General features: G+C 40.4%; 1 protein-coding gene across 2 annotated transcripts in view; it reads right to left on the bottom strand.

Moving 5' to 3' along the window:
• NELL1 (neural EGFL like 1) overlaps window positions 1-26,383 on the bottom strand; it is a 1,021,410-nt gene that overhangs the window by 48,429 nt on the left and 946,598 nt on the right. Inside the window, exon 16 of one of the 2 annotated variants that reach the window (XM_018043582.1) lies at window positions 22,529-22,669. The exons of the other annotated variant lie outside the window; for it this stretch is intronic. Coding sequence (XP_017899071.1) covers window positions 22,529-22,669 — 141 coding nt within the window. The remainder of the gene's footprint in view (window positions 1-22,528; window positions 22,670-26,383) is intronic. 2 annotated transcript variants of the gene reach the window in all.

A 26,383-nucleotide genomic window follows, 5' to 3' on the forward strand; every position in this document is an offset into this window, starting at 1 on the left:
CAGAAGCCTCTCCCATCGCTAAAGCAGCATTGCTTCTCTTGCAGTGGCAGAGAGAAAGCTACAGGGGAAAATGTCAGCACTGTGCATCAGCAAAATAAGGAAAGAAAACTGAGGAAATCTGAAGCCTGAGATGGACTGCAAAATATAAGGCTAATGAGATTAAAGCATAGGAAGTTTCAGGCCCAGACAAGAGAAGCGACAGCCATGTTTGGTGTGTGCCAGTCACATCATACTCTGATAACATGTGCCCATAGAGCTCAGACTATTAAGAGTGGGGCTGACATACTCGGGACACATCAGAAGAGATACACCAGCATAGCAGTCTCAATAGAACGAAACATGAGGTGTTCAGCCTGAAATGCAACAACAGAAAGAAGAAATCAGTGAGCTATAATTTTGCCCATTTGAGATGCTATCATACGTCTCTTAAGAAGAAGTTCTGATGTCCCTCCAGCGTTAACTCTTCAATCTTTTTAGTTCCAGCCTCTACCCTTTCTCGAGATAGGGAAAGAAAAAACTGTCACTGTGGTATTTTTTAATTGCTCACTGTGTAGATGCGTTGTTCTCTAATGAGTCTCACTCTTTTCCTTTAACTGAGCTGAATCTATGAGGAGAAGCAAAGAACACCTTGGAATGAATCACTCTTTTAAATCCAGGTCTTATTGCTGGTGTTTACAACCAGCAGCAAGCTTCCATGTGAACCTCTTCAAAGCCTAAACCTGAAGGTTCCCATGACCATTAGTTTGCAAAAGCATTGCTCTTTATTTAAATATTGTTATTGATTATTTTATTTTATTTTTAAAAGAAAGAGATTAGTGGGGATTTATTTATTTATTTATTTAATTTGCACTCTCTCCTGATCCTTGTGGGGTATGATGTTGCCTTATTCATCCTCTTACCTCTTCATTCATCCAATCACTAATAATCAGTCGTTAATCATTCAAATAATTACACATACTCGTTGAGCATCTTCTCTGTCCTAGACATAGTTTTAGAGACTGGGGATAAAACGGGCAAAGGATACAGAAACAGGTCTGTAAGTATAAACCTTATAGTCTTTTCCCAGTTTTACAGTTATTACCATTTTCCAAAGTTCCATCTCTGGTTCTCTTTCTCCTCAGTGGAAGCAGTATAAGATACCAATTTAAAGCTTAAGCTTTGAAATTCAGCATCAGTGGGTGCAAGTTAACATGATCTGTAGTCCCCAGTTTGCCTGGGCCTGGGGGTGGATGGTGTCTCTGAGATAGGTGACTTTTGGTGATAAAACTGGGAAAGTTCTAGGCAAATGGGGACACATAAGCCAACTGCACCCCACTCCCATCCCTACAATTTATTTACCCAACACCTGGAAAATTTACCTAACATCTCTGAGCCTTGGTCTCATCATTTGAAAAGTTGTGGGTAAAAAAATACACCCTGGGATAACTGGCAATTTGAGTGAGAATGTAATACAAGGCTTACCATTTAGTAATTGTTCAGAAATGACTAGCTGCTATCGTTGTTCTTGTTTGTGTTATTTTTTTTCTCTTCTGGAGTTTATCTCATGGATTCCACTAGCCTAATAAACCTGAGCTCTTACTATACAGCCAGCTCACAACTTCATCTGTTTACTGAGGGATTTCTACTTGAATTCTGAACTCTCACATAAATTCTCATGGATTTGATCAGTACTTTGACCATCCAAACCCAGAAATGCTAACACTCCAAGTTCTTTCTGAGCCCTAATCAAAAATGTGTTGTATTAGGTGACTAATATCAAAAGAATATAGTTTTCTGACACTCTCTAAACTTCCCATGGTCACTGACTACATTTTTTTTTTTTCACAGAGTGTACAAATTTGGGTGTTTTACTGCAGATGAAGAAAACAGTTCCTTCTAGGTAGGAAAACAAGAGTAGAATACAAGCAGAGTAACCTTCTAAATTAACCAAAGTAGCCTGCTTTCTGCCATGAACAAGTCATGCTTCTTCAACTAGTGATTACATCTGTTTAAAATCAACACAATTCTGACCAGTGGAGAGAATAAATAAAAAATCTATAAATATTGAAATACTTACTAACCAAAGAGACGTTTACGGCATAGAGAGGCTCCAGGATTGATGCTGACAACCCTAGATTTATATGTTTTCACACATCTGCTTCTAGGTGGGAGGGAGGGTTGCGCTAGAGCTTCATTTGATGCCAGCAGTAGAACAGTGATGTTTTTACAGATTACTGAAATGCCTAACACTGGTCTGCATACATTCTATTGTTATATTCATTGTGCGGCTTAATCTCCTTAACAAAATTTCACCCTCCACTGAAAAGAATAAAATGCATGCTCTTTACTTTCATGTTACCTGTGTGTCCTTTATGTTACCTTGCATGATTAGCTGGAAACATACTTTTCTATCTTCCTTATACATTCAGAAGTAACATTCTGGTCTTAACTTATCTTTGTGTTTTCCATAGCACCTTTTAGACCGTCTTTCCTCTACTTAAATGTACATACATAGGTGTTACATTTGAATCTGATCAAACAACCCTTGTCCTTTGGGGGCCTCAGTTTTCTCTTTAAATAAAGTATAGGATTTGTGTAAAATACTTTCTATGTTCTTATCCATTTTCATCTTTATATGATTACTTTTCACCTTCATAGGACTGAGCTTGTAACTCGTGTTAGAATATGACTGGTGACAGATGGCGAACAGGATGAAATGAATGGAAGAACCCAGTTTCAGGATTTAAAAAAAGGGATTTCTTAGAATTAAATCATTTTCTTGGACATTTACTGTTTATTGAAATATCCCTTGCCTCTCTTCATGAACATTTGCAAGCAGGTGCTGAAGAGAAAAATAATGAAGGGAACAGCATGGTTTTCCTGTTTCATTGAAGCCTTGGCAATGTTACCCTTAGTGACAAATACGCATGGGGAATCCAGCCAGGGTGAAAACCAAAACTAACTCTCTACTTCAACAAATCATTCTCTCAAGAAAGCTGACAGATGAGACATAATTTCTTATCTCTTCTATGCCAAGAAAAAGCCTTAGGCGCTGAGAGGTTACAAAGTAATTTCATTTACCATCAGAAGCATCCTGCAACTTACAAAGAAATCAATGGCCAAAACCCATTGTCAATAGTACAGTTCTCACTGAATAAGGTCTCATCTAAATAAGAGACTCAGGCTATGGCCCCTAAGAATTCAAAGACCATCCATGTCTCTTCGCCTTTCACTCCTCTCGTTATTATAGACCCTGCCTTCTAGGAAGTCTTCCCTGGTGGCTCAGCGGTAGCAGGAGATGTAAGACATGGCTTCTATCCCTGGGTCAGGAAGATCCCCTGGAGAGGGAAATGGCAACCCACACCAGTATTCTCGCCTGGAAAATCCCATGGACACAGGAGCCTGGCGGGCTACAGTCCATGGTGTCACAAAAAGGGGGACACAACTGAGCATGCATGCGTGACTTCCAGGGCAGGGTCACAGCTTTTCTAAAAGCTTTGTTCCAGTGAAGGCAGAGTTACAACATTGACCTAGGACAACAACCTGGGCCACCATGCCAAGAAGCGCAATATCCACGGAGAAGACTAACACACTATAAATAAATCTTAATGTGATGTCACGGTGTCTTTTCTTGGATGAGTCCTTCTCTTGAATCTTCTTTCTTCATATTTCTTATTGATAAAAATAGATTGGGCTTCCTGTTTTGAAGGGATATTCTCTGGAAAGACCTAGAGGGCTTTTGGGAGGGTCAAGGGAAAAAAAAAGCAAAGCGTAGGCAACTTGAACCCACTCTGCCCTAGACTTTTGAGAGGAAAGTTCTGTTTATTTTGAATTTGTCGGTCTGTGTTTTTCTTTTCTTTTTTTTTTTTAACCTTACAGGAGGCAAAACCATAAAAGCCAAAACTAAGTTGGTTTCTGTGGAGCCTTATAACAAGGTCACTGGACAAAAATATCTGGAGCTAACTGACCAAGCCCCATGGCAACTTTTGCCACAAACCTCTGGATCTAAACCAGCCAGTTCCTTGACCCCACATTAGGTAAAATACCCACCTAACCAGTTACATAATTGTACACTTCCAGGAGGAATTTTCTGTCTTGAGGCTATAAAAATTGGCTACTAGCCTGCAAAAGGGGTCGCCTCTCCCTTGAGCCAGCCTGCTGTTTTCACAGTGTCTCCCACTCTAATAAACTTTATTCTCCTCTCTATCTGCCTTGTATCTGAAAATTCTTTTCCAACCTGCACAAAGACCATAATAGTTTCTGGAGAAAAAGCAAAGGAAGTCACACAGAGTCTCTCCTTGAGCAAACTCTAGTCAGGCTCCTCTGACTAGAGCCCTTTTCTTGACTAGGCCTCAACCTGGGCCTATAAACTGCAGACTCTTAGCACATATAATTTTGTCCTGCCATGTCAAAAAAATTAATAAACTCTAGCATAGATTCTAACAGCTCGAGGTAGCATCCCTAAAGTAAGGACTCTAGCCCCTTTAAGTTCCCTCATGGGGAAACACAAGACTGCCAAAAGAATTTTCCATTTGTCCCAGCCAACATCTGCATGAAGATAGGCCCCATCTCCCCTCCTAGTCTCTGTAGGTGAATAGAGACCTAACTGCAGTAAGAGCTGGCGAACAGACCCAGATGGGATTCGCATGGACCAACACCCCCTTTCTGCTTTTTATAAACTTCTACTTTCCTGATTCTCCTCAAGCCCCTACTTTTCTTCTTCAGACTTGCTCATTTTCCTTTTAGAATGCTCAGTCCCCTCTGCACAAATCAAAGTTGAGTTCAATTCATGGTGGACCCTCTCCTCTACTGCTGTAGTTTATTACTGATTAAAATCTGTCCTTGCTGCTTTAACTCGAGTCTGATTTTATTTATCTTTGACATGACTCAGGCTGCTCCAGTATAAACAAAAGGAATTCTTACAGTTCATTTGTGGTCCAGCTCAGCTCCTCAGAGTAAGTAGCAGTTAGGTAGGGGTCAATGCCCTCATTAATAATAGACATGGTTTCCCGGATAGTCCTTTTATTAATTCACTTATTCAACAAATATTTATTGAGTACCTATGATATGCTGTACACTATTCTAGGTATTGGGAATACTACTGCAAACAAAACAGGCAAAATTCCTGCTTGTGGGAAGGTTATATTTTAATGGAGCAGTCAAACAGTGAATAATTCTTTACATGTATCTTTTTTAGGAACCTGCAGATGCTTTGGTATTTCAACCATGACTCATTTTATTGTCATGATTAACATGTTTTGTGAAACAGATTTCTATCTTTTTATTATGTATAATGACAATACTTTATTATATGTCATTGTTGAGTCGCTAAGTCATATCCAACTCTTTTATGCCCCCATGGACTGTACCCTAACAGGCCCCTCTGTTCATGGGATTTCCTAGGCAAGACTACCGGAGTGGGTTCTTTTCATCTCCTCCAGGGGATCTTTTCAACCCAGGGACTGAACCTACATCTCCTGCATTGGCAGGTAGATTCTTTACCATTGGGCCACCAGGGAAGCCCTTTATTATGTACAATAACAGTAATTTATCATATTCTTACACCTTTACTCCTTAGATTTTTCAGAATCCTTTCAAATCAGGATCTATTTTGTCCTTTCAAAAAATTTAGCACTACCATCACTTTTCATCAAAAGAACCAAAGTGAAGTCACTCAGTCTTGTCTGACTCTTTACGACCCCATGGACTGTAGCCCACCAGGCTCCTCCGTCCATGGGATTTTCCAGGCAAGAATACTGGAGTGGGTTGCCATTTCCTTTTCCAGGGGATCTTCCCCACCCAGGGATTGAAACCGGGTCTCCCGCATTGTAGGCAGATGCTTTACTGTCTGAGCCACCAGGGAAGTCCATAGCAGAGGGTCAAATGACTATTGCTTCCTAGTTTCTACCAAGTTTATCTCCATGATAGGAAAGAATGAACATTCACTTCTCTAAATCTTGGCCATACATAAAGGGGAAAATATGGGTCTGAAATGTATTTGAGGCTTTATGTTTTGTTTTAAAAACTGTTTTTTTGTTTTTGTTTTTTTTCTGCTATTTTTTCAACCCAGCCATTTAGTCAGGACTGTTGTGTCAGGAGGAGAAGGGGATGACAGAGGATGAGATGGCTGGATGGCACCACCGACTCTATGGACATGAGTGAGTGAACTCCAGGAGTTGGTGATGGACAAGGAGGCCTGGTGTGCTGTGATTCATGGGGTCACAAAGAGTTGGACACGACTGAGCGACTGAACTGAACTGTTATGACAGAAAAAATCATTTTGCCTTCAAACTGTGGGTAAAGTAAGATTCTTCTTCTAGCTTTGTGTACTCTTTCAGCAATATCTGTATCTCACTATAAGAAATATAGGAACATGGCTAGAGCTTAGAGCTAGTAAATTTCAGAGTTTGGACACAAATAGAGGCATCTTGACTTCAAGCCAGGCTAAACCCTCATTCTCACACAAGGGCTCCCAAGTCCACAGAGAAAGAACTTTCTGCAAAGACCTAATGGTAAATCTCCAGCATAGCAGCCAATACATAGACCCTCCAAATATCAAATGGTGCTCATTATATGTAAAGGCTTCCTAGGTAGCTTAGTGCTAAAGAATCCGCCTGCCAATGCAGGAGACATGGGTATGATCCATGGGTAGGGAGAAGGAAATGGCAACCCACTCCAGTATCCTTAGCTGGAAAATCTCATGGACAGAGGAGCCTGGAGAGCTATCGTCCAAAGGGTTGCAAGAGTTGTACATGACTTAGTGACTGAGCATGCGCACACTACATGTAAAAGGTAATACTAAAATAACAAAGGCAAGATCCATCTTTAAAAAACATTGGAACTAACTGGAGTAGATTGAATGCTCACTGTCCACCCTTAATGTAACTGATTCACTCATTTCCACTGCTACTGCTTGGACTATTACACTAGCAAGTTTCTGTTTTCCCTGCCTAGGTCTTTTCAAAGAGAAATTAGATTACTAGATCACACCACTCTCTCATCATCTCAAGGGCGCTTTAGCAGGAAAATGCCCCAGTTTGAGTTGCTTTAAGGTAATATATCTAGGAATTGGCAGAAAACTGAATTTGAATCTATATTTATATGAATCCCAAAACTAACTGCTTTAATAAGTCATATCAATTTCTCAGCTGAGAAATTATTGCTCATTGTGTGGCAAAGAACAGACCTCTGTTCTTCACGTTCTCCTTCTATAAAATGAGACATCATACCAAACCTGGAGAGTTGTTGTGAAAACTACAGGACAAATGTTAGCACACAGGAGCTGCTTGGTAATGATCATGATAAAAAAATCAGCTGATTTTGATGGCCTCACTTTTTCAGAAAACATTCCGAGCAAAAGGAACAGGAGGAGCAAAATTGCACAGGCGCAGATGATCACAATGACACATGTATGACAGAGAGTTTGAAACTGTGGGATTTGCTATTTACATAGCTACATTTTATATTAAGAAGAGCTACTTAAAAAGCATCAGAGTTTTCACCACAAAGCAAGTGTTTTAGAGATAACTGTTAGAGACACTAATATTTATGAAATAAAATTCAAAACTTCCTTAGCTTAGAATACAAGCTCCTTCATACTCTGGTCTCCATCTGTTTCCAGGGCTCCTTTCTTGCCTTTCCTCACCTGTAACATGCCCATATATATATATCACGGACTTCACCCATATTGAAAATCTCACCATCCTTTTGAACAGAATTAGGTCTCTTCCATGATCCTGTTCCCCATCTGACTAGTATCCCTGCCTGGAATACTAACCTTAATATCTAGTTTTCCTGGAAAACTTCCTTCTCATCCTATAGATCCCATGAAAAAGATCACATTTTCTGTGAAAATTCCCACATACACTGCTCTCTCCACACGCTGCAACCCTAACAGGAGTTGGCCATTTTTCCTTCAGTCACTCTCTCTTTCTGACTATGATAAACAGCTTTTTATTGAATGGAAATGTGACAGAGATGTAGGGTTTACTACTACTTCTGAACTCACAGAGGATTATACTTCCCCAAACTCATGAATTCAGACTGGGTTGTATATCTATTTCCAGCCAACAGCTTGTAAGGAAACATAATGTGTGTCACTTTCAGGTCAAATAATTTTAGCAAGACTCCCTCCAATGCCTTCCCTGCTAAATCAATGAATTCCCATGATCTAGATGGCGCCCTTCATCATGTGTAGAGAGTCATTAGTCTGTATTGCTGAGTGATGTCACAGAAGATATGTGTCCATACCTACAGAGGACTTTTAAAAGAAATAAAGCGTTTGTTGTTTTCTTAATTTTTTTAAATTTATGTATTTAATTGCCTTGCCCATCTCCTCTCTCCTCATTCCTGACACTGTGCCTAGGACTTAACATGAGGACTGGCATAGAGCAGACCCTCTCAATACATGCTCTTTGAAAAAGCATAAGCTGACAGTGCTTTAGTGGGTTTGGGTACAATAGTTAAAATTCTCTGCTCATAAACCCACAGGTAGATATTTCACAGTGGCATGAATAACCTCAGACTAAAACAATTCAATATTCATTTTAAAGAAGTGGTAGATGCTGATGTCTACATTGCAGCATAGATAAGGTCTTTGGCTCTAAGACATTCGAACCACACATTTCTGTAATGAAACAATTGCTCACACTGCACTTCAAGAAGCAAGAAGCTGACAACTACATGGAATTCCAATTCCACGCAGTGCTCAGAAACTGAGAAAGGAAGGCAGGTGACCCCTCCCCCCCACCCCGGAGACTGAATTCTAGATTTTCAGGTGGAAAGTCAGACTGGGAACACTGAGGCTGGATCCTGATGTTTCAGGAGTGGTTTTTACATTGTTGGAGTCAGTGTTATTCTGAGACCCCCAGTGAAAAGTACGGTTCTGCTTTCTCCAAAAGAGGCATGAACACACATATACACAAACTTGCACGCAGGTTCAGGGCATTCATGGACACCCTCTGAAGCCTTTCAGTGACATAAAAGACAAACTGGGTTTCAAACTTGAGTGAACGTCAGAATCCACTAAAGAGGGAGCATTAAAAAATAGATGACCATGCCCACTCCCAGGTTTGCTTATTCAGTAGGTCTGGGGTCGGGTTGAAGTTTCATTTCCCACAACTTCCCAGGTGATGCTGATGAAACTGCTGGTCTAAGGGTCCCACTTCTAGAACCTCTGCCCTAAGCGCTATGAAACTCAGCTTCCTGAGTTCACAGGAAGTAATGTTCGGAACGATTTTTAGAAATACTTGCCCCCTTAGTCATTCTATTGTCACTCATTTGGTACTAACTCTTCAGGAGGACCAAAAAAAGTCATTTAAAACTCATCAAGAGGATTTTGCATGGTGTTAGCTTCAAGAACCTGTGCCAGAAAAATCAAAATGCTTCTATTGTTGCTTGATCTTTCTAAATATGCCAAGTTCACATTGAAGGAGAAGATCTTATAGGAAACCCACCACTGCACTTTTTTAGGGGGAAAATCAGTCATTTTCTTTGTGTATCACACAACTGTTACTCTCTTGTACAGTCACTGCATGACCCCATCTCTGCCTCCAAGAAAGCCCTCCTCACAGCTCCCATCCGACTTGCTTCATTTTCTCAGACTGCCATTGGGTTGACTCACACAACACGGAATCGTCATGGAGTGCCCCTGGAGACCTGTATCATCCTTCTTTATATCCCCAGAGCCTAAAGAGGCAGCTGGCTTCTAATTATTGCTTCTGAGTTGCTGTAGCCAGAAACGTTGAACTACCAAGTCTTCATTTAACACAGTAGAAAAGAAAGCAATCTTCTAAATATCATTAAAAAAAAGTGCCAGTTAGGTTATAATACATGAAAGACATAAAATATACTTATTCAAAGGAGAAAAAAGGTGTCAAAAACATAAGGACTGGGATAATTTAGCTTTGGGACAAAACAGCTATGCCCCAATAAGCCTTTAGAAGATTACTCAATACACGACAGTAAACGTAAGATTACTCAATACATTGTTAATAATCACAGGAAAAGAATGCAAGAGACAAAAACTCAAATGATTGTCTTATAGAAAAATTAATTAATAATAGAAATGAATAATAATATTAAAATTGCTGGTACTTAAGGAACAATTATGTCCAAAAATGTTTCATTGCAGAACTGAGGGGGGGAAAAAAAAAACCCTCCCTATTTTGAACAGCACATTATTCAATGATACTGAACAAATAGGTTTTCTAGAAACATTAGACAGGGCTATATTTATTCTTGAGTTTTCAGTTAGTATATTCTGCAAAGTGCCAAATTCCACAGGATGTTTAAGAGGGGAAAGGGTTTAAAGCCAAATAAATTCTGGATACTCTCAACATAAAGGCTCTGAAAAGTCCTGCAGTTCATAAGGCACCTTGACTCTATATAGTGTAGAATTTCCCAAACATATTTATGAGTAAAGCCTCTGCTGAAAAATATCCCAGCATTAGTGTCCTAAGATCCAGACTCTGATAAATGCTCTGTTGAAAGCATCACCCCAGTCTGGTTTGAACAATTCATGTTAACTGCAGGGAAGGAAAAGCTTCAATCAGTGACAATTACTTTGTTCTTGTTCTCTTTTGCCAGGCAGAAACCAGGCTCTAGTCAAAAATACAGGCCTGCAAAGCAGGGTTGTGCTTTTAGTACAACTGGGAAGAGGAAACTGTGAACACCCAGACCCCAGCAGCTGAGCAGAGTGCAAGCCAGCTCCAGCTCTTCCAGTATCCCTGCCTTTCTGACTCTCAAGCTTTGGCTCTGCCTGTCTGTGACCTGATTCCTTGCAGCAACATTGGAAGTTCCCACAGCCTCCACCTCGCAGCATGGAAATGCACTGATGACTGATACACTCAGGTGACCTGTTTGATGACCATCACCCTAGATCTCGCTCTTTTGTACAGATATGTGATGAACCTTAAAATACAATGGTGTGGAGTAATCTTATTTCCTCTGTACACACACATAAACTAAATTTAAAAATTACACTCATCTGTACCATTTTTCTAGATTCCGCATGTACACATTAACGCACAAGACTTGTTTTTCTCTTTCTGATTTGCTTCAGTCTCTATGCCAGATTCTATACACATCCATATCTCTACAAATGACCCAGTTTCATTCCTTTTTATGGCTAAGTAACTTTGGCCACCTGATGCGAAGAGCTGACTCATTTGAAAAAACCCTGATGCTGGGAAAGATTGGGGGCAGGAGGAGAAGGGGACAACAGAGGATGAGATGGTTGGATGGCATCACTGACTCGATGGACATGGGTTTGGGTGAACTCCGGGAGCTGGTGATGGACAGCGAGGCCTGGTGTGCTGCGGCTCATGGGGTCACAAAGAGTCGGACACGACTGAATGACTGAACTGAACTGAATAGTCCATAGTATATATACATTCCACATTTCTTTATCCATGGCGGGGAGACCCAAGAGGAAGGGGACGTGTGTTTACATACAGCCAATTCACTTCATTGTTCAGTAGAAACTAACACAACATTGTAAAGCAATTATACTCCAACAAAAAAAAAGAAAAATTATGGGCTTTATACCAGGTGTGTATCTATTAGCACACAGTCAAGTAGAAAATGAGGCAATTATCTGAATAATGATCACCACTGACACCTTAATTTAAGCCTTTCACAAATTACCTACAATTAATATACAACTGACAGAGGCCTTTGAGGGAATAAAAAGAACGTGGGCTCTTTCACACATGGCTGTGCCACTTGATCTATTTCCCCTCATTTGCTACCTATAAAGGATTCCTGAAAGTGAAATGATACACGGTTGGCATTCAGTACATAAAAATATGGCTTTTATAGTACCATTTTTGTAGCAAGCCTTTATTGGGCAATAAAGCAAGCAATATTCCTGTTGTTTAATATTTCAAAAATATTAAACATGTACACAGTTCTTAGTAAGGATATTGAGGAACACTTTCTGGATGAAGAAATCTGCCAGTTAATAGCTGGATGACCAGAGGCAATTTATCAAACATCTGTGTACCTCAGTTTTTGTCCATCAAGCAGAGATTATCAAAATTCTACCTGATGGGTTGTTTTGAGGATAAAATCAGTTATGAATATGAAGTAATCATATAATCTTCCCTATTACTAATATTCATTTTTGTATCTATAAACTCCATAACCTTTCCATCCTTCAAGTCTAATCACCCCCATGCAATATGGTCTGACTGTTCTCCATTTCTCTCTGATTACTCTCCTCCCTAATTACCTACAAACTTACAGTTTTGACCATATAATTTTACAGTTACTTTTAAGGGCTTCTCTGGTGGCTCAGATGGTAAAGAATCTGCCTACAATGCCAGAGACCCAGGTTTGATCCCTGGGTCAGGAAGATCCCATGGAGAGGGGCACCGCGACCCACTCCAGGATTCCTGCCTGGAGAATCCCGTGGACAGAGAAGCCTGGAGGTTACAGTTCATGGGTTGCAAAGATTTGAACATGACTGAGTTACTAACACACACCTAAGATGATAACCTGTATCAGAACGCTATTGGTTGTTTCATGTCTGTTGATTTTTGTCTCCAACTTGGTGTTTTAAAGTCCCTAAGGGGTGAATTCTCTGCATCCTTCCTAGCACCTAACTTAATAAGACCACAGCAGGCTTATTTTTGTGGATATAATAAGTATAACAGCATCACAATCCTTGTGAAGAGTTGTTTTTTAATAATTGTCTAGTTTCTTCCTCTTCATCATTGCCCAGGTGATCTCCGTTTAGATCAGAATTGAGATTCCTGGCTCTCCATACACTCTGCACAGCTTCAGGGCATGGCTCCAAGTTGCTTAATCTGCTCCACGGCTGGTCACACTTCCATTAGGAAAGTGTTTGTCATTGAAAAGATACTAATCCAGGCCAGAGGTGGCTGAAAGCATACTCTCTATAGTTAGTTTGAGGTCTGATAGAATAATTCCCTGAAATGTCTTTCATTTTAGAACTGAAGTGGATAACACTGCATAGTCCTGGTATGTCAGCCCAGATAGGCTGAGGGTGACCAATGAACCTTAGGTTCACACCTGAGTTTAGTGAGATGAATATTATTCTGACATCATTTTGTAAAATTTTATTTTTGAAATGTTTATCATCAAAACTGAGGAAGGCCATTTGCCTTCCCTGAGAAGCCCCCCAAATATATCCAATTTAACTTGCAGTTAAGCAGCTCCAGGCTTATATGTGCACAGCTGAATGTGCAGGGAAGCAGAAAACTTGCAGAGGTCTGAGAGGACATGTTTCTCATGATTTAACATTTGCAGCTCTGTGCTAATACCCACTCTAAGGCCTTTGCTGGGGACCCAGAATATCTCCTCCACTGAAGTTGGGAAGCATTCTTTCTCTATTCTGTGTCCAGACTATACCAGTCCTTTTCCATATTATTTCCAGACCCAGGAGGTATCTGTCCCTGTTTCTCTGTTCATGCAGCTGAGGTCCTCTGAGTCCTCAAACAATAGCCCCACATACTTCACACTACTGCTAGTTAAATGCATAAAGCTATTTAAAACAGCGACAGGGCCAGGTGGTATCTGCCTTTGGGAAGTCCCTTAAATAATAATTCATTTATTACTTGCATGAAAACCAAATCTTAAGTTCTTTGGCAACAAATGTCAATTTTGAAGTTAATGAGGTATCTATCATTAAATATTATCAAGGATGGTTGAGGGACAGGGGCTATTTCAAGAAAATACTTTGGCAAGGAATGAAACAGTGATCAATGAAAATACTATTGTTTGCAAAGAGAGAAAATCCAAGGAATATTATGAGATGGATATGTATGCCTCTGTCTCTTAAATTTTCTTAGCTTGAATTACTGTGGTCCACAGAGATATTTTCACCACCTGGCACATCTCTACTCTGGAACAGAGGGAAAGCACATTTGAGCCATTTTTGCTTAAAAGACTTTTTATGCCAACTCCTTTCAGATCAGAACAACTCATAAAACTCATGCTTCTTCCCTTTTTGCTCTGCCTGTTAGGATATTCATAAATGTCTTGTTAACTCTCATGGCTAGTATGTTTCCTTTATTTTTCAAATATTTCTTTGTTAATAAGTCTATTGAATGTGCTTTCTTTGTATATAGTAACTACTATTAAGAGGCAGGGGATAAATGAATGAGTGAAAGATCAAACATAATTAGTTAAAAATCTACTTGGCACCATTTCTCATGCTCTTGATTCCCCGTCCCTTGCTTTCCTTTTTCACTCAGATTCATATCATCAGAAATGCAGGGAAGGTAATGGTCTCAGTGGATAGCCAGGTGATACTACTGTCAAGGCTTAGATGCTATCAGATTAACTGTCAAGAACCTGCCACCTTGACATCCTGCCCCTGGTCTAGCTGGAGGGACTAACTACACAGTCCTTGAGTCCCTTAGATAAAGCAATCCCCCAATCTCTTGATTCAGACAGAACATAGCAACTCTTTGTCCGGGTCTCACTCATATTCTCCTTCTCTCTTTGTCTCATTGGCCCCCAACTGCTCTGCTTAGCATCTCCCCTGTCTGTGGACTCATCACAGATCCCCCCACTTCCAGACAGCTTTACAATGTTAACATATTAAAAGCAGAAGTTTGGGATCAAAGGCACTGGGATTATGGCCTCTGTGTGCTGCTTACTGACTGGAATTTGGGATGTTACCTTAATCCTTGGGATTTTATTTTCCTCTCCTTTAAAATGACAATAGTAAAAGGGCTTGCCTCCTAAGGTAGTTATAAGAACTAAATTAGATAATGCGTGAGGTTCCCTGACACATAGTATAGGGGTTTGGTTCAAGATAATGGCTCACATTTACTAAGCACTTAAACCACAACTGCTGAATGGTTTTTTCCCTTATGTTAACTTATTTAATCCTCACATCAATTTATGAAGTTGGCACTTCTGTAAATTGCTCAGTGCCTGGCAGAAAGTAAGCTCTCCATAAATGTTAGCTCTTGTTAGAATCACTGTTGCTGTCTTCATCCGACAGACAAGAAGGACAGTTAAATGTTGACTCATACTATCTGCTACTTGCTAAGATTTTTTGCATATAGAAGCACTTGTATTACCAAAAAAAAATCCATGAGGAAATATTATTTAATCATCGTATATGGAGGAAACTAAGGTTTAGAGAGGTTAAATAGTTTGCCGAATGCAACTCAGCGAGAAAGTGGCCTAGTTGGAATCTGAATCCCAGCAAACCCATATGTACTTGAAACCGGCCTCTTCTGTATGTATCACACCGTTACTCGCTAAGGCTTCATAATCCTCCACCCGCCAATAAGGTTCATCATAGGGGGGCATCTCCTGCCTCTGCCTCTTTTTATTTCCACTCCTATGAGAACTAGGCACTGGGCAATGACAGCAGAGCCCAAATCATTCGTAGACCACTTCAATCACCTCTGACACATCAATCAATAAAAAGTGAAACCCCCTTCTCAAGAGATTCCAGTGGAACATTTTCTGGTTGTTTATCTTGCTTTGCATGTTCACACCGATTGCAGCAGCTGTTCTGACAAGTAAGTCCTCACCAAGCTGTTTACAGTGACCAGAGAGCAGACTCCAGAGTCTGGGAACTTACTTCATGCAACCGAGTCCCGTAGAGGAGACCATAACGGGCGCCAAGAGGTGCCACATCCCAAAGAATAGCTACATGTCTATAGGTTATAAAGAATCAATGAAGACAACAAACTTAATCCGATAAGTTCCATAAAACAGGTGCAAACACATGGCTATGACAACATATAAGAGGTAGGCAATTTTATTATTATTAGAGAGCTATGAGAGTGTCTCTGTTAATTTAAAATTCTTTCTAATCACTTGTTCAGTTCATTTCAGTCACTCAGTCATGTCCGACTGTAACCTCATGGACTGCAGCACACCAGGCTTCCCTGTGCATCACCAACTCCCGGAGTTTACTCAAACTCACGTCCATCGCATCAGTGATGCCATCCAACCATCTCATCCTCTGTCATTCCCTTCTCCTCCCGCCTTCAATCCTTCCCAGCATCAGGGTCTTTTCCAATGAGTCAGTTCTTCGCATCAGGTGGCCAAAGTATTGGTGTTTCAACTTCAGCATCAGTCCTTCCAATGAATATTCAGGACTGATTTCCTTTAGGACTGACTGGTTTGACCTCCTTGCAGTCTTCTCTCTCCTCTCAAGAGTCTTCTTCAACACCACAGTTCAAAAGCATCAGTTCTTCAGTGCTCAACTTTCTTTATGGTCCAACTCTCATATCCATACATGACTACTGGGAAAACCATAGCTTTGACTAGATGGACCTTTGTTGGCAAAGTAACTTCTCTGCTTTTTAACATGCTGTCTAGGTTGGTCATAGCTTTTCTTCCAAGAAGCAAGCATTTTTAAATTTCATGTCTGCAGTCACCATCTGCAGTGATTTTGGAGACCAAAAGAATAAAGTTTGTTACTGTCTCCATTGCTTCCCCATGAAGTGATGGGACCAGATGCCATGATCTTCATTTTCTGAATGTTGATTTTTAAGGTAACTTTTTCACTCACTTGTAGACATTAAAAAAATGACTTCCATCTATCCAGTAACAGACCGACTGAATTAGAATCTCTAGTTTTGTGATATCCCATTGTAAGTATATTTAAAAAGCTATGCAGGTGAATCTACTGTGAAGCAAATTTAAGAATTCCTGGTTCAGGGGGTAAAATGTCATCAGGATTTTGACAAGCAGAAAGTGGGATAGAGAGACAGTCAGAGAAAAGCATACAAGCAAAGGAGTAAAGATTGCAGGGTTTGAAAAGACTGGAAGAAATATTTGAGGAGGCTTGAGAATCCATGTTAAGCGTGAGAGGGAGCAGAGGAAAGTAAAGATTCAAAGGCAGAAGCAAAACATAGACTGACTAACATCCAAGGGAGTTAGACTTTCATTTTCAAAAAATCCTGCTCTTCATACATGGTATTATTTATATATATTTTCATTTCCAAATGACCAAGATAGCTACGCCTGGATAAAAAGGAACTGCTCAGAGCTTCTATGTTAATACTGAGAGTCAGACTCCCACCACTGCATCCAAACACAGAGTACACTGGACCCTACAGTAACAAGGCAGTGCTGTCATCTTCAATAAATGCAAAAAATGAAAGTGTTAGTCGCTCAGTCGTGTCCAACTCTTCGCGACCACATGGACTGTAGCCCACCAGGCTCCTCTGTTCATGGAACCCTCCGGACAAGAATACTGCAGTGGGTAACCATGCCCTTCTCCAGAGGATCGTCCCAATAAATACTAGCTAGTAAATCTTTGTGTGTCCATCTCTCCTGGAATTATAAACAAGCAAATGAGAGCAAGACAGGGAAACAAACAAGACTCTGATAAACTCCTCAAGAAGGATGATTCTGTCTGTCTCTTCAATACCGAAACTAGTCATTTCTTCAACTGTATGATCAGTAGACTTTAGGAGAAAGAGGCAATGGGAAATCTTGCAAGGGTGCTGTTCTTTATGACACTACTAACATTAGATGTTTACAGTAACTGATGAAGTCAATACAGCAGGTGTTATCCTCATCTAAGAAAAATGGCATGGAGTGACATGTGACTATTCCCTTAAAAGCCTACAACTGCCACATTTTAGATTCCAACATATGCTATTCCTGCTATTATCTGGGGAAAAAGCATAGCTGAGTGCATGTTCCTAAAACACTTAAAAGAAGACTGTCTTAGATGCCACTATTGCTTTTAAATGTAAGCATTAGTAGCTGATATTATTTACAGCTTATTTTATGTGCTAATTTTCAGTGCTATTAAGATACGTTATTATGATTTAGAATATTTCAAGTTATAAACCCCCCAAGAACAGAGATCTTATCGTCTTCAAGCCCATATTCCCAGAAGGCTTAACACAGTACTGGTGTAATGGTTGTCCTTAATAAATACTTTTTTTCGGAAACAAAAGACTTACATTATGTTGTGATGTTTAGCATCTTACGTTACTCACTGCAATCTACCCAACTAGTTGTGTCAGTCCCAATACAAAATAAACTTGTCCTGATAGAGTTCTATCTATTCCTTCAGTCATTTGACACATATGCATGGAATGCCTACATTGTGTGTACACGATAAAGCAACGAATGTACGGTGGTGAAATACAGACAAGGTTTCTGCCCCCAAGGATCTGTACGTTTGTGGCAGGAGACAGTTACACATACCCATATGTACAAAATATATGAAAACAAAAAAATGCTGTAAAAGGCATAAAAGAGAGTGATACAATGAAGCAACTACTTCAGATAAAATGGCCAGGGAGAGTCTCCTCAAAAAAGTGGCATTTGAGCTAAGAACTAAATGAAGAAAGAGCTTTACAAATAGTAAGTACTAGACAAGGTGTCGGAGAAGGCAATGGCACCCCACTCCAGTACTCTTGCCTGGAAAATCCTATGGACAGAGGAGCCTGGGGGGCTGCAGTCCATGGGGTCGCACAGAGTCGGACACGACTGAGCGACTTCACTTTCACTTTTCACTGTCATGCATTGGAGAAGGAAATGGCAACCCACTCTAGTGTTCTTGCCTGGAGAATCCCAGGGACGGGGGACCTGGTAGGGTGCCGTCTCTGGGGTTGCACAGAGTCGGACATGACTGAAGTGACTTAGCAGCAGCAGCAGACAAGCTATTAAGAAAAGGGGAGTTTCCTACGCTTCTGGTGGAATGTAAATTGGCGTAGCCACTGGAGAATGGGCTTCCCTGGTGGCTCAGTGGTTAAGAACCCTCGTGGCAATGCAAAAGATGCAAGAGACATGAGTCTGATCTCTGGGTCGGGAGATCCCCTGGAGGAGGGCGTGGCAACCCACCTCAGTGTTCTTGCCTAGAGAATCCCCATGGACAGAGGAGCCTCATGGGCCACAGTCATAAAGTCACAAAGAGTTGGACGTGACTGAAGTGACTTAGCATGCACGCATGCACTGTGGAATGCAGTATGGAGGTTCCTTTGAAAAGTGAAAACAGAACTATCATATCATCTAGCAACTCCACTCCTGGGTATATATCTGGAAAAACAAAAACGTTAATGTGAAAAGATACATGCATTCAATGTTCATAGTAGCACTTATTTGCAAAAGGTAAGATATGGAAACAATCCAAGTGTCCATCAAGAAATGATCAGCTTAAGAAGATGTGGTATATATGTGTGTACACACATATACATAATGGAATATTACTCAGTCATAAAAAGGAACAAATGACTGCCTTTTGCAAAAACATGGATGGATGCAGAGAACATTATATTAAGTGATATGTCAGAGAAAGAAAAACAATATCTGATATCAATTACATGTAGAATCTAACAAAAATGATACAAATGAACTTACTTACAAAACAGACTCACAAACATGGAAGACAAACTTTGGGATACCAAAAGGGAAGTGGAAGGAGGGAGGGACAAATAGGAGTATGAGATTAACAGATACAAACTACTATACATAAAATAGATAACAAGGATTTGTTGTATAGCACCAGAAATTATTTCCAGTATCTTATAATGGAATATAATCTTCAAAGAAAAAAAAAAAATCACTACGCTATACACAGGCTTCCCAGGCGGTGCTAGTGATAAAGAACCCATCTGCCAATGCAAGAGACATCAAAGGTATGAGTTCGATCCCTGGGTTGGGACGATCCCCTGGAGGAGGGCATGCTACTCACTCCAGTATTCTTGCCTGGAGCATCCCATGGACAGAGGAGCCTGGCTGGCTACAGTCTACGGGGTTGCAAAGAGTCAGGCATGATTGAAGCAACTTAACACAAGGCATGCTATACATGTGAAATTAACACAACATTGTAAATCAGCTATATTTCATTTTAAAAACATGCAAGAAAACAGATATTGAGTGTTCCAGACAGTGTTCCAGCAAAGGCAAAGGCCCTAAAATCAGGTGATTTCACTGTCACGTGCAAGACTTGAAAAGATCAGAAAGGCTAACACATATAAGAGAAAGCCCAAAAGTGGACAGGGACAATGTCACCTAAAGCCTGGAGGAAAGACCATGCGAAGAGTTAGAAATTTATTTTACATTTACTGGGAAGGCATTAGAAGAATATAACAAGAAAGTGATACGATCAGATTTATACATCTATTATGCCAAGAAATATTCTGAACCAACAGTGCTTTCAATTACCAAGAGGAAAAAAAACAAACAAACAATCCCAAATGCTGGTCAGATTCCTGTTCTTAGTAAGACTCATTTACAAAGCTATTTTTAGTGAGGACATGAAAGGGAATTCAGATGAACGATTATCCAACTTTAAAATGTTACTAATAAAAACAACCTTAGTTCTTTGCCAAGGACTCCAGCTCACGAATGTCTTCCTGTGCAGAGCTGGGATCAGTTCATGGATGAAGAAAGTGCATCCCCGGGGAGGCAGAGCTCTGCTCCCCCAGGCACACCACTCAGCATGGCAGAGAGAAATCAGTAGGTGAGGTGGCCACGACATCTGTCATCCTAGCAGGGACATTTATGACAGTGACAGGGCATGGCTGGTAATTACATCAGAATAGGCATAAAGTGGGGTTGTCCCTGGCATTTGGGATGTAGGGTCACCTTTGACCTAGGCTTGTGTCTCTACTTGTACCAAATAAGCTGTGAGGCCAGAAGCAAGGTGTTACCCTTTCTATGACTGTATTTCTTTATTGGACAGATGAACTATGGTTGCATTTTCTCATTTACTGAACAGCAATTATTCTTGCTGGAGAGACAGAACAATAAACCTTGCTTTATGTTTACAGACTAGTACAAGAACAATGAACTGAGCAGTAGAACAGCTACAGAAGCATATGCCAGGATAGAAGCTCCAGAGTCAGCAGAGAGGGCTGATAGCTCCTATGAAGCTCTCAAAGAACGCTTCACGGCGATCTGGTGAAATCTGAGCTGAAGTTAGGGAAATGAGCAGAAATTCATTTTCGAATCAGCATGATCAGGAAAAGAGAGGGTCATCCCTGAGTCAGAGCTCTGCTCCATTCCTCCCAGAGAGGGTCGGCGCGTGCAAAGGTACAGAAGCGTGTGACACCATGGTGGTCAATTGCATCAACGAAGTGATCGCTATGGTCTTTCGTGAACAAAAAGCTGCGCATCCCACATTTATTGATATCAAATACAGTTTTTAAAAGTGAAAGTTTTGTTTTTAGCCCACAAATGTAATATCACATACATCAAATTTATATCTTTCTATCTCCAATAACAAGAGCCATTTGATCTATTCCTATTCATATAACATCTATCTACTATGAGTTGCATATATACAGAAGTTCCTGGCCATGGAGTAAAGGAAGTATATGAAGACCCAGGATAAATGCAAAGCTCTCTGTAAAGTTGCAAATCATTGCTTTAACAATAAAAAGAATAGGGATGGAGTATGAAATAGAGTGATGAGTATGCAGAAACATATGACCATTTCCATTTTACACACGAAAAATACTGAGGTACAGTTTAGATAAGATCTGGCAGTCATGCAGAGCTGGAATCTGACTGCAGGGAGTCTGGCTCAAGGGTCTATGCCTGCAACCACTACACTGCACGCCTTTCAACAGTAATACCAAGACTGCAATGGACAAGCTATGTGCTTACTCTTCCCTAATGCATCTTTGCCTCAGAGCCCATCTCAGGGCAGAAGTTATAAAAACACTGATTGGTTCTTAGCAGCAACCTTTAGGGAAAAAAAGACACGCGGTAAGCAGAAACAATGGATTTTCAAAATCAAATTTCCACTTTCTAATTCAGCATTCTGAACTTTGAGAACCCATGGTCAGAATGCTTGCCCTCTGGGTCAGCTCAAATCAGCATTAAGAATTCAGCTGAGTCCACATGACATGAAATAACTGGATTGGTTAAGGTTCTCATGGAAACAATTACATTCTTGATCAGTTGTTTGGATTTCATGAAAGGTATAAGGTCTTAAAGGTGAAGAACTCTATCTGTTAACTTCCTCTGTTCAGCAGGTAACAGAACTATAAGCAGAAAAGAGATTAAAGGAGACCTTGCAAAGACGATGGCAGCAGTAATAGCAACAATAATAAGGTTAATTTGACTCTATTATATTTGTGCATCAATCCAAAGCTTATAATCTTTAAATATATGGCATCCCATTTAAATCTAACAATATAAATATGTGCATTATTATCCACATTTTTATATATTCACAATGAAGGCTCAGAGAGGTGCAGTTACATTTGTAGCACAAGAGCTGAGATTTAAACTGAACTTTCTATGTCCAGTAATATTTCCTTTTCTGCCACAGCTGCATCTCAAACTGCAAAAAATTCTAGCAAGTCATCATGGTTTCCTTCAGAAAGAACTAAATACCACAGCCTACAGACTCAGGCTTTGTCCTCCGACTGCCCTAGTTTTTGAATAATAGTTCTAAAACTCTACATCGCATAATCCCTGGCCTGATCCTTGGATTATAGAGGGAGCAAATTTGAGAACTGATGAGTTTTAACCAGTGAGGGGTCATATTTTAACACTGGGAGCTGAATAGACTACCAAAGCAGGCTGCCGCTCCTGCAAAGATCCAGAGGGATGGAGGGCATGGCTGAAAGCTGCTTACCAATACAGGACTCCCCGGACAGTGAATAGGTCCCATCGTCATGGAAACCGCTTCTGCACTCACAGTGGTACCACCCTGGTAGGTTAACGCAGCGGGAATGGCTGTGGCACTCAATGATCCCCTCTGCACATTCATCAATATCTGCCTCAGAGAAAAACACAAGCCCACCAGGACATTAATTTCTTTTGACACTAACCTTTCAATAAACACCTAACACACCTAACATAGTCATGTCAACATAGTGATTAAAACCGGTGAGTCACCTAAAATGAAAGTTACTGGCAGAACCAAGTTCCATCTTTTTCCCCAGAATTCAAACAAAATGAAAGCTCATTTTGTATGCTCTCTCATGAATTGAACAATGGATGAGAGCTGATGGCCATGAAGACATTTCTAACTGCACATGCTGAATCACCAAAAACTAAATGGAGGATGTCTGGCACAGGTCTGTAATTCAGAGAATATGATTCTTCTCTGAACTGATGATTCCAAAACAGTAACTCCAGATATTGCTTGGTATTCTTTGAAAATATCTGTGAACAAATAAGCCCAGGAAACTCTATCTTAAACAGTGTTAAGTTAATGATTTTTAGATTTCAGTCTTGGAGATTTAACATATTTATATGCCCTGTAACTTGGAGAGGAGGATCATGATATGCACTGTTTCCCATATTTGCTTGGGTGAAGAGTGGTTTTTCTTTGGATTGCAGCTTATGAAACTAAGGTTTGGGGGAGCACAATTTGGCAACTATTGTTCTCTCTCTACAACTGCTGATTCACTAAATGACTTGATTTATGATAGTCAATCAGAGCTACTCGTTCTTCAGTCATTCCTCATTAAAGGAAGTATTCTAGGCTCTATTTGCTCTAGAATCTGGCTTCATAGAATCAGCAAATGCATGGTTCACTCAGATTCCCTAGCCCAAAGACGTGCCTCTGAGCTGAAGGAAAGTGACATCCCTGCAGAAAGATGAGCTGTTGATTGTCACGGTAGGCTCAGCTCATCTTACACAGCCTCTTCAGATAACTATTTCTTGGAATATAGCAATTGCTGGCTGGGAATCTTCCCCTATTTCTCTTGGAAATACCTATACTACAGCAGTCTTATATAAAAAGAAATTAAACTCATACTAATATATAACACATGAAAACCACATGATAGAATGAAAACCATAGTCACAGAAAACTAATCAGACTGTTTACATGGGCCAGAGCCTTGTGTGACCCAATGAAACTATGAGCCATGCCATGTAGGGCGACTCAAGACGGACGGGTCATGGTGGAGAGTTCTGACAGAATGTGGCCCACTGGAGAAGGGAATGGCAAGCCACTTCAGTATTCGTGCCTTGAGAACCCCATGAACAGTATGAAAAGGCAAAAAGATAGGAAACTGAAAGATCAACTCCCCAGGTCAGTAGGGGCCCAATATGCTACTAGAGATCAGTGGAGAAACGACTCCAGAAAGAATGAAGGGACGAAGCCAAACCAAAAGCAACACCCAGTTGTGGATGGGACTGGTGATGGAAGTAAAGTCCAATGCTGTAAAGAACAATATTGAAAAGGAAATTGGAATGTTTGGTCCATGAATCAAGGCAAATTGGAAGTGGGCAAACAGGAGATGGCAAGAGTGAACATTGACATTTTAGGAATCAGTAAACGAAAATGGATTGGAATGAGTGAATTTGATTTAGATGACCATTATATCTACTATTGTGGGCAAGAATCCCTTAGAAGAAATGGAATTGCCCTCATAGACAACAAAAGAGTCCAAAATGCAGTACTTGGTTGTAATCTCAAAAACAACAGAATGATCTCTGTTTGATTCCAAGGCAAACCATTCAATGTTATAGTAATAAAAGCCTATACTCCCAATCAGTAACGCTGAAGAAGCTGGAGTTGAACAGTTCTATGAAAACCTACAAGACCTTCTAGACTAACCCCCCAAAAAGATGTCCTTTTCATTACACAGGACTGGAATGCAAAAGTAGAAAGTCAAGAGATACCTGGAGTAACAGGCAAGTTTGGCCTCGGAGTGCAAACTGAAGCAGGGCAAAGGCGAACAGAGTTTTGCCAAGAGAACGCACTGGTCATAGCAGACACCCTCTTCCCACAAAACAAGAGACAACCCTACAGATGGGCATCACCAGATGGTCAATACTGAAATCAGATTGATTACATTCTTTGCAGCCAAAGATGGAGAGCTCTATACAGTCAGCAAAAACAAGACGAGGAGCTGACTGTGGCTCAGATCATGAACTCCTTATTGCCAAATTCAGACTAAAATTGAAAAAAGTAGGGGAAAATAATAGACCATTCAGATATAACCTAAATCAAATCCATTATGATTATACAGTGGAAGTAACAAATAGATTCAAGGGATTAGATTTGATAGACTGAGTGCCTGAGAAACTATGGATGGAGGTTCATGATATTGCACAGGAGGGAGTGATCAAGATCATCCCCAAGAAAAAGAAATGCAAAATGGCAAAATGGTTATCTGAGCAGGTCTTGCAAATAACTGAAAAAAAAAGAGAAGCAAAGGCAAAGGAGAAAAGGAAATATATAAGCATCTGAATGCAGAGTTCCAAAGAATAGCAAGGATAAGAAAGCCTTCCTCAGCGACCAATGCAAAGAAATAGAGGAAAACAATAGACAGGGAAAGACTAGAGATCTCTTCAAGAAAATTAGAGATGCCAAGGGAACATGTCATGCAAAGATGGGCACAATAAAGGACAGAAATGGGATGGACCCAAGAGAAGCAGAAGATATTAAGAAGTGGTAGCATGAATACACAGAAGTATACGAAAAAGATCTTCATGACCCAGATAACCACGGTGGTATGATAACACACCTAGAGCCAGACATCCTGTAATGTGAAGTCAAGTCGGCCTTAGAAAGCATCACTATGAACAAAGCTAGTGGAGGTGATGGAATTCCAGTTGAGCTATTTGAAATCCTGAAAGATGATGCTGTGAAAGTGCTACACTCAATATGCCAGCAAATTTGGAAAACTCAGCAGTGGCCACAGGACTGGAAAAATCAGGTTTCATTCCAATCCCAAGAAAGGCAATGCCAAAGAATGCTCAAAGTACTGCACAATTGCATTCATCGCACATGCTAGCTAAGTTAATACTCCAAATCCTCCTAGTCAGGCTTCAACAGTACATGAACTGTGAACTTTCAGATGTTCAAGCAGGATTTAGAAAAGGCAGAGGAACAAGAGATCAAATTGCCAACATCCACTGGATCATCAAATAAGCAACAGATTTTCAGAAAAACACATTCTTCTGCTTTATTGACTATGCCAAAGCCTTTGAATGTGTGGATCACAACAAACTGTGGAAAATTATTAGAGATGGGAATACCAGACTGCCTAACTTACCTCCTGAGAAATCTGTATGCAGGTCAGGAAGCAACAGTTAGAACATGACATGGAACAACAGACTGGTCCCAAATCAGGAAAGGAGTACATCAAGGTTGTATATTGTCATCCTGCTTATTTAACTTAAATGCAGAGTACATCATGCAAAATGCCAGGCTGGATGAAGCACAAGCTGGAATCAGGATTACTGGGAGAAATACCAATAACCTCAGATATGCAGATGATACTACCCTTATGGCAGAAAGCGAAGAAGAACTAAAGAGCCTCTTGATGAAAGTGAAAAGGATAATGAAAAAGTTGGCTTAAAATTCAACATTCAGAAAACTAAGATCATGGCATCTGGTCCCATCACTTCATGGCCAATGGGGAAACAATGCAAACAGTGAGAGACTTTATTTTGGGGGGGCTCCAAAATCACTGCAGATGGTGATTGCAGCCATGAAATTCAATGATGCTTGCTCCTTGGAAGAAAA

This window comes from Capra hircus, chromosome 29 (genome assembly GCF_001704415.2).
Source record: "Capra hircus breed San Clemente chromosome 29, ASM170441v1, whole genome shotgun sequence".
NCBI classification, from domain to species: Eukaryota; Metazoa; Chordata; class Mammalia; order Artiodactyla; family Bovidae; genus Capra; species Capra hircus.